General features: G+C 34.3%; 1 protein-coding gene across 1 annotated transcript in view; it reads right to left on the bottom strand.

The window, feature by feature from the left end:
- Nucleotides 1-9,913, bottom strand: part of LOC110095965 — a 30,588-nt gene extending 20,675 nt beyond the window's left edge. Inside the window, exons 1-3 of the mRNA XM_020821699.2 lie at nucleotides 9,606-9,913; nucleotides 8,065-8,412; nucleotides 7,777-7,992 (exon numbers count right to left, since the gene is read on the bottom strand). Of these exons, the coding sequence (XP_020677358.1) occupies nucleotides 7,777-7,992; nucleotides 8,065-8,412; nucleotides 9,606-9,830 (789 nt within the window). The 5' untranslated portion in view covers nucleotides 9,831-9,913. The remainder of the gene's footprint in view (nucleotides 1-7,776; nucleotides 7,993-8,064; nucleotides 8,413-9,605) is intronic.
- Between the last annotated feature and the right edge of the window lie 296 nt (nucleotides 9,914-10,209).

Below are 10,209 nucleotides of genomic sequence, written 5' to 3'. Positions count from 1 at the left end.
TCATTTATTGAAGATACTAATGTTTGTTTGGGACGGCTTATCTGCTCTAAGTAACTTTTTAGTATAAAATATTATTTTTTTATATAAAAGTTATTTTAATAAGTTATAAACAGTATCCCAAACGAAGTCTTAAAATAAGTTTGTGCTGCAGACAATGTGTATTAGTTACTTTCAAAGAACCAAAGAGAACCTGTTCCAATATGTTCCAGATGATTTCCTACGCTTGAATTATGTCAAACAGAAGATGCACAATGCCTTCTGCTTTAATATTTGGAGCACTTCATACTGCAGGGAAATATAGTACAACAGAGACCTGTAAGGATTCCTCCAGACGTAAAAATATGAAAAATGTTTTCTACCCGTGAAAACTTAATATCAATACAAAGAATATTCATCAAGTACTGAAATAAACTAACCAAAATCCGTTACTTAGTAAACTTAATAAAATTTAAAATCAATTATGAGAAAACTTTGAGAGTTTTAAAAGAAGAAAAAACAACGATTAACCAAAAACTCTTAAAAAAAGAGTTGACGTGGTAGAACAAAAGTTGAAGGTAAACAAAACCTTAGGCTAAGCCCTATCAGGGCATTAAACCCACTGCCTCTTGAAACAGCCTTATCATCATGAGAAGCAACATAACAGACGTTATAAGCTGCCAGCTCCTTGAATGAATAATCCCAGATGCCACTTAAGATCCATCAGCAATGGAGTAAGCAGGCTCTGATAGCTGGTGAGACATCTTCAAGCTCAAAGAAACAAAACTAGCGAGCAACGACATCTATCCAGGGCAAAACGGTATGATTATGTTGGTTAAAAGATGAACTCAGACTCTGATCTAGCCACATTTCTCGGTTAGCACCAATTCGTGCAAGAAATAGCCTCTGGAGACCTTTCCAACAATGCATTTATCTTCCGCCTCTTCAAGCTGATTGTCCTTTTCACGAACACTTTAAATCCCAAGTAGTATTCAGTTAGCACCATATCTTGAGGAGCGTGAAGTCGCTTTCTAACTTGTTCCCATCAGGTAAAGAGGGCCAAAATGAGAATGTGGTCAAAAGACTTGTAGGCAGCACACCATAAAGACCTTATTAAACCTCCTCAAAATAAGAACTCTGTATAATCATCTTTGATAATTCTAGAATGCATGTTTTTGCTATTTTTCTGATAACTTTTCAACCCCTCAGCAATCGCTTTTTGAAAAGATTTGCCCGAAGAAGAAATTAGCCAAAGAAAATTTGTTGAATGCAATGAAAAGAAAAACTAGCGCCACAACCAATATTTAACTTTTAAAAAGCCATTATAAAATTGGAACAGTCGTAAAAAGTGATTGAAACAAATCTACATATATGGATCAAAGTATAGTTTCTCCTCAAACCAAACCTTTAATGCGATGATGAGCGCAAGAAGAATTTCAAGATATTCAATAATTTGATTATGTTTTAAAGATTTTTTTCCCAGTTATTTTATTTATAGTATTATCTTATTTTAATTAGTGATAGGATTTTTTGAGTTATCCAGGTATGAATGTAAAATAAATTGCATGTACCTTGTGCCAATTTCCATAATAGTAGTATTTTTTATTTTTGAAGGTAAATGAAAAAGCGCAAATCACCTTCCGCTATATTTCGCTCTTCTCCTATCCCATCCCCACTGTCTCTGCCAATATGAATCCATCTCTCTATCTCAGGGGCCCGATCTCCCACCCATGTTTCTCCCAATATGTCATGGGAGATCTGTAATAGGATTCATTAAAGGATATCATCATGAGAAATCTTCTCCAATTAGATGCCAAAGCAGCCTTTTTACCGATTGCTCCAACCTGCAGAACAATTCAATGCCAATGCTCTTGTCAAACTCTCAAAACTTCTTGATACTTTGTTTGAAAAACTTTAACGTAGTTTAGAAAGCAACAAGCAGAGGTGGAGGATTTCCATAACTTTTAAGCTAGCAAAGTTAGGAAACATTTCCCACAATTTTGCTTTAGGAAAGGAAGAGGAAATACAAATTGGTGGTGTTGCGATGAATGTCCGAGTAGGAACATTTGTTGTTCCCAAAGGAAAGATATACATTCTCAATTTTGGCTAGGAGAATGAGTTATGTGTATTTCCACAACTCGGAGTATAAAAGAAAACCAACATGCAATTTATGGGATTGCAAGATCGAGGATATTCATTTGAACATTAATGATTAAAGAGAGATATCATTCATTTAATTTGGTTAAGTGTGAATATGGGAAAGAAAAACTGGGATGACCCGTAAGCTTAAACATAATGTTATTTGTTGATTTCATGTTCAAACACATAAAATGATTAAGAACTTAGAATGGGGTTCAAGTTCAAGACTTGTTGCAATATGTTGTTTGAAGTTTGGAGACTCACCTATCATCCAAAGAGAGAACTTTTGCCTAAGAGTCAGTAATAATTTTAGGTTCATGCAAATCAAAAACCTTGAGACTTCAAGATACCAGATCATGCTTAAGGAAAGATAATTATTTTGTTAATTTTGGGTTTCAACAAAAAAGATAGGTGGACTTTTAGAATGTTCTAAGATCCCAATGACTCATGCCATGATTTACTTGGAACTTAAGTTTTTCAAATTAGCATACATAAAAGGAGGAGAAATGGTGCTTCTTGTTGTCTCAACAAAAAAAGCAAAATGAACCCTGAAATCTTGATCCTAAAGTCAATAGATTCATGCAACTGAATTTAATGAGCTGGTTGGCTCCAAATCATATCATGCATGAGAGGGAAGAGCATTGAAAAAGTCTCGATAATATATGCTAGAACCCAGCTATCATAACACTTGGAGCCTTAAGAGTCAACAGCATCATGCATGAGGGGAGATGATGATTGTTATTGATGTGTTTTCAACCAAACAATCAAGATCCCAGATTTTTTTACCCTAAGGTTACAAAGTTATGCATGAAATATTGGGAGCCATTTTTGGATGATTGCAAAGCACATGCCATGAAGGAAAAGCGAGGATGATATGGGTTTTATATTCAAAACAAACAAACACGAACCTAGATTTGCCCCTAAGATATGAGATCATGAATCTCCTGGGTTTTAGACTCCAAGTATCATGCAGAAGAGATTATAAGAAAGAAACTCCCTATTTAGATTTCCTTTCTGAACTGTTTGGATTCATGTTGAGATGGAAGATCAATTTGTGATCAAGATGGGTATTTGGGCCAGACGGGTCACGCGCACACCACACAAGCACATGCAAGGCTTCGCTCTCTCTCTCTCTCTCTCTCAGATTCTACTCGCGGATTGGACACACACGCGAAGTGTACGCCAGCAAGAGCTTTCTCTAGCTTCACTCCCTTGCGTACAATTACCCTCGCCTCTCCCTCTCTCACTCTCTGCTCTATTTGGACGCACAAGTTAAAGAGCCCGAATAGGCCTTTTCTCTCGTCCCGCTCCCACTATACACGAAACGAGTGGATCTCAACTCTGATCAAATTAAATTAATGCATAAAACTTAGTCCAATTTGTTTAATTTGCATTCAACGGCAAACGATCAGTCGATCGAAGCATGATCAAGCCCATAGGGACATGAATTGACTCGTTCTGGGTATATTGCAGGTGTCAACGCTAAAAATAAATCATCAGAATACCTGGTTTCTTGGGTTTAGAGTGTTCACTTAAAGTTTTTTCTAATATATGTCTTACTGCTCCTTGAATACGCCCAGTATGTGATTTAGGATAGCTTTACTTTACCAGGGATTTCCCCCTAATGCATTAAAACTTTAAAGTCGACTTCACGACCCTCAATTAGAAGTTGCATTAACTTAGGTTAGAGGAAAATATATTATATATAAATATTTATTAATATATAAAAATTTTTATATTTAATACAAATTTTCAATTAAATAGATATGAACCATAAAAATTGATATAATATAATATATAATTAATTCATATGATTATATAAATTAATAGAACATATATTTCAGGGCAACAATATTCGATTTTGTGATTTTCACTGCCTTCGACACCTTATTAGGTTTTTGCTTAAACATAACTTAGACTTCACGCAGTAGCAGCTTTGCTTATTAGTTGTCTTACACTAGCTTTGTCTACAAGTATTATTTTGTTCTTTTGCAGATTAGCCTTTTTCTTTTTCAGATACTAGTTTTGTTCCAAACCTAATATTCTCTTTTTTCAATAACTAGTCTTTATTTCCACCATTCACTGACTTATTATTGTTGCATGGATTGTACTAGCAGTTCCAAGAGAGTGGTATTTACAACACAATGTTTGCCATGAGCTAAGTTTTGCCAGGTCGTAGTTTGCCAGAAGTGAGCTAGGTTAGCGTTGCATAAGTTGGATTATCTTATTTTTGAGTTCAGTTTAGGAGTTCGCGCTTAGTTTATGCATTGTTACTTAGATTGTATAGCGCAAACAATATTTCTATTCTTATTATTAATTCTTGAATTAATTATATTAATAATTAATTAGTTATTATTTAAATGAAATTAAAGTTAAATTTTAGTTAAAATAACTACCATCCGCCGTCAATTTAAGATTTTAAATGTTAAATATTAAATAATATTTTAAAATTACCTAATATTTAATCTAATATTAATTAAATTTAAAATAGTGCTTACTTGAATTAATTAAATTAAAAAGGTTTAAAATTTATTAATTATTTATTTAATAAAAGATTTAATTTTAATTAAATAAATTTTGATTAACTTTAATTAATTAGAAATTTAAATTATATTTTGATTAATTATGTCACAATTAAATTTTAAATTTTATTAGTTAATGTTAATTAAGTTATTTAATTAGTTAAATTATTTAATATCTCAAGTTTATTTTAATTAATTTGTTATTAAATTTTAATTCTTTTAAATTAATTACTAATTTAGATTTTAATTAATTAATCAATTAAATTTTAATTATAGAGTTTTTAGGTTAATTAGTTAATTAAGTTAATTCATTTAAAGATTTAAATTAGAAATGTAATTGATTATTAAATAGAAAAAATTAAAATAGATTCATTACTTATTAATCAATTAGAATTTTAATCGAAGCTCTTAGATTGCAAGTTCGGCAGCCTCTTAACATAGTTTTGGTAGCCTCCTCAGATAATTTCAGCAATCTCTCAGGGTAATTTCAACAACTTTCTGATGTCTCATCCCCGCGAGGGGATGGAGGGCACTCATCATTTCTAGCCTACCCAGCCGGATAAAATTCAACGGTTGGAGACATCGAGGGATGAATCAACCTCGGAATTAATCTTCGAGTCTGCCAATGATACGATCGTGGTACGTGCTAGCATAATTTTTAAATTTGACATTTTTTCGAAAGGTTGGGGAGGGCAATTGCTCTTTTAGGTTTGATCAATCCGATCAAAATTGATGATTGAAGGCTTCGGGGGAAAATTGACCCTGATATACATCTTTGTCTCTCCAATTAGCACAGAGAGAAAGCAGGCGGGAATTTATGAGAGAGAGAGGCGTGCGGGAGAATGAAAAAGATGAGAAATATATAGAGAGAGGGTGGGCAGGAGTTTAAAAAACAATAAATTGTTATAAATTTTTTAAAAAATTGTTAAATAACATGAGATTTAACTATCTTATCAGTCAAATAAGATATAATAATTATTTTTAATAAATAAGACATAATCGATAAGCATCTTAACGAGCATGTTCACGAGCTCTAAAACATATTGTTGGTGAACAAAAATGAGCCGAACACGAGGTTGTTCAAGTTTGTTTATTTACCTATAGAATATTTATTAAATGTATTCAAGTTTGTTCGTTTACCTTATCAAACGAACATAAACGAGCTCTTGTTGAGCCGAGTCACAAGTAGCTCATCAAACGCTCGGTTTATTTACAGTAATATGAAGTAATTTTGTCGCATCCTATCATAGAAAACAAACTTTCAAGAAAGGGCTATTGATTGCATAACTCTTTACAAGAACACTTCTATCAACCAAAAGGATATTGTACATCTAAAGAAGATTGTTTCCATAAGATTCTAGTAATCTAGATTATTTAAATATTTATTTGGTTTTCTTTTATTAAGTGTTAGGATTATCTTTATTTAAATATAAACGGAAGATTTTTAGGAGTTATCAAGATTAAAATAGATTCATTTTCAAATTAGTTTTATTTTCTTTTGTGATTATATTTCTATATTTAACAATGTCATCGTCAGGTCCCAAGCCCTGGATGAGAAAAGTGGAGGGTTGCATTAGGTAATCAATAGCCAATGTAAAATTTGTCGAACAATCATGACATCTTATTTCTACATTTAAGAGCTGAATTATTGTTATTTGAATTATTATTAAAGGATGAAAGAAAGTTCAAAGATAGCCTCCTAGCTATTCTCTCTCCTCTCTAATCAAGTCCCCTCTCTCCTCCCAAGTTCTCTCTCTTCTCAACTATTGAATCCTCCCCTAAGTAATAGGATCTCTCTGGATTATTTAATTGGATATCTCACAAAAAATCTCTGATCAATCATCATTGCATCCTTTATTATTGATTTGTCCCCAGTTGTAGAACGATTTTGGTCTCAATACCACCCTATGACTGACTTCTCAGCCTCCTTCCAACTTGTTTAAATATCTTTTCCATATGCACAAGCAACTTCAACCATTGAAAATACTATCTTTTTATTTCCACCATTCATTCTACATACTTCGGCTTCTAGTGATCAATATTTGATAGAACTTACTCTCAATAGTAAAACGATATGTCACATCTCATATGGAATTGTATTCTAAATCATAGAACTAATTGGGTTCTCCATGACTGCGAAAACCTAGAGATAGGTACTCATCTGGTCACCACCCACTAACCAATACTTAGTGCCAACATAACACAAAAGAAACCATTTGTTTTAAAAAGTAAAAGCCAAAATGTTTCTATTTTCTTGCAACACAGCAAAATCAAATACTAAACTCTTGGGAAACCTGGGTTCATGATGACACATGAAAACACACCTTTCTAAAAAATTAATAAGAGAGCGAGTCAAACTACTATGGGATTAAAAGTGTATTCAATGTATGAGTGCAACTTGCTACTTATTCTCCGCACAAAATTTTGAATGGTTGACGCCGTTCGAGTAAGCGCATATAGATCTATGTACAAATGGAAATCAATGATCCCTTTTATCTGCTTTGATCTTGATCTAATTTGGCAGATTTTCTATGCTTAAACCCTCAGTTGCACAACAATGCATTTTTTTTTTTCAAAGGCTGAAAAAAAATATGCACAACATTGCATTATGATGTGCAAACCTAAAAGGAATTAAAGTGTGTTTGGTTTGAAGAAAAAGAGGTGTAAAATATTTCAAATGCATGAGTTCATTTTTTGTGTATTTGTAATTCATAGCCTAGTTCATTTTTTGTGTATTTGATATTCCTCCGATTTGGACGATTTTTAAATACACTAAAACTTTATTGTATGCCATCGGCCACTGCTGCCACCAGCCACCGCTGCCGGCCACTGCCGCAGTCGACCGCCACCAACGTCTGCCACTACTGCCAACCACAGTTGTCATCTCCATCCGCCACCAGTCATGCTTTACACTACATTCATTTTACTTCAAGCCAAAAATAATAATAATAATTCATATATTTATTTTACATTCATCCAAACAACTCAAAAAAATTTCAAATACACTGCATTTCTTTTACACTGCATTCATTTTTCAAACACCCGAACAGCCTCCTTAATATTTATATAAATTTGTTTCAATGGTCAATTCTCAATATCCAAAGTATTTGTTTGCCAAAATTAAATAAATGAGACTCACCAGCTTTGGGATTACACCAAGTTCTACCATGTTGCAGTGATTGCATGGGCTTAAAGACAGATTTGATAAAACACCTGCCGCTGCCTCTTTTACCTTGATTTCCTCATCATAAAGGAGCTTAATAAGGAGTGGTAAGAGATCACCACGCGCTATCTTAATCCTAGGTTTCTCATCAATAGATAAATTCCACAATGTACATAGACTTTGCTCCTTCACCTGCATATGCCCACCGTCAACAAATCAATATCATATTTAGGCATTCAAGGAATAATTTCTTTTCAACTTTACCCCTAGAGACAAAAAGGATTGATGAAGCAACCATGCAATTTCTTCAATCACACCACTTTCAGCTATAATATCTCTGTACAATTTAACTGATGATATGTTTCGCAAAAGGCCTGCTGCTGCTTCACATGTAGAAGGGCTATCTGATTTCAGAAGGCTGAGAACGAGATTCACACAACCTGGAAACTTCATGATAACATCCATAAAATTCTTTCCCCCGTCTGAATATTTCCAAAGTGTCACCACTGCATGTTCCCGGTCTACAGGGTTATTATCTAGACCAAGCATTTGAACAAACAGTCCTATATAGCCTTCTCCAGAATTACCATTGCTATTGGACACTTCAATATCCTGGAAATATATGAGGATTTAACATGATAACGTGAGACAAATTTAGGAGGAAATTATATCACTTGTGTGAGAAATAGTAAAAGCATATTATTGTCAATTTAAAAGTCACACCAGCTCAATTAAGATTCATTTGTCTTGTCAATTTAAAAGAAATAGTATCATTTGTGTATAAAATAGTAAAAGCATTATATTGTCAATTTAAAAGTCACACCAGCTCAATTAAAGTTCATGTGATACCTATTGTTATAGCTGTTCATTACAGAATAATTCCACCATTCAATTCAAACTTGGTAGGTTATTTCTTGGATAGGCTTGAGTGAGACGTTGACAAAGAGTTTTAAATTTCACAATTCTTTATGGCATGCGATTAATGAGATGTACGACAATAAACATAGCCTCCCTTCAACAATATTTGAAACTTTATTTGTGATCAAAATATTCAAGCAATTACCAAGATGTGTCTATTTATTACCAAGATGTGTCTATTTTTTCATTAAGCTATCCCATTTTATTGTGAAAAACTCCTTAGAGCATCTCCAACCGAACGTCAAACATTCGTATGGCGTCGTTCGGTCGCTCCAGCCAAACGTCAAATCTTCCACTATTTGTTAGCGGGTGAACAGTGTGACACCAATATTGGCGTTGCATTGCTCACCTACGCGATTTATCTGTCTCAACCGAATTTGTCGAAGAAACACACAAAAGAGGAGAAAGACGGTTACATTCGCAGAAGCGCGCAAAATGGAGTTCCATTAGAGAAGAATCACAGCATTTTTCAGTTTCACAGCATTTTGGAGTGAAAATGGAATTCTCGGTTGGAGATGCTCTTATTGGAGGAGATATTATCCAATGATTAATGAAAATATTGTATCCCATTGACAGTCTTAAAGTTTTGGATTTGGGTCTTACATTGGATTTGAAGAAATGAGAAGACTTTTTTAAAGATGAAAGTGTAGTCATGTGCTTGAGCTTGTCAAATCTATTTCAAAATTATCTACTCCCATGCTTACTTTCAATCTTCTAAGCAATGTATCTGATTTAATTTATTAAGTTATTAAGATTTAAGTTTGAATTCCAAATTGAAGATCGCAACTTGCCCTGCTTGGCAGAATGGCCAAGTAAACCTCTAGTTTGTCATGCATCACTCCTAAACTAAACAATATCAATAAATATGGTAGATAGCACGTAGCTACCTTGGACGTGGCGGACGGACCAGGGTTAAACTCGGCGGGGCCACCTTCGCCGGCGGTGGCGCGTGACAAGATGAGAAATTTGCGAGGCTTGAGGACAATAGCAGGAGAAACCCGGGGAGAGGAGATTCGGCGTGTGGTTTCGGTCACATCATGCCAGCGGACGCGGTGGAATTGTTTGTAGGCTAAGAGGTTAATGTTTGAAGCGTATGCCGCCGATAAGGCCATGGAAGAAGACGGGTAGAAGAAGAAGGGCACCAGGCGAGGAAGATGAAGCTAGTAAGTCGCGGAGTGGCCTTTTAAGTTAGTGATTGGAAATTCCCCAAAAAAAAAAAAAAGTTAGTGATTGGACACTGAAATCCGGGAACTTTTATTACACCCAGTAAGTAAGCTCTGTGTTCTGTTTTAGATCAAAACAGTGCAGTACCGAGTTTTTTTTAAAAAAACTCGGTACAACTCGGTACTCGGTATTGCGCTTTTTTGCCTAGATCCGAACGTAGAGGAGCGTACGTTCACTGGATAAAATAAAAGTTCGAAATCCGGAGAGTTCCCTACCTAATCGGGATTTTTTTTTTTTTAAATTAAGGGCTCAGCCCATTTTATTATA

This window comes from Dendrobium catenatum, unplaced genomic scaffold (assembly GCF_001605985.2).
Source record: "Dendrobium catenatum unplaced genomic scaffold, ASM160598v2 fragScaff_scaffold_1306, whole genome shotgun sequence".
NCBI classification, from domain to species: domain Eukaryota; kingdom Viridiplantae; phylum Streptophyta; class Magnoliopsida; order Asparagales; family Orchidaceae; genus Dendrobium; species Dendrobium catenatum.
The sequence above is the reverse complement of the archived record's forward strand: the minus strand, read 5'-3'. Positions and strand labels throughout refer to the sequence as shown.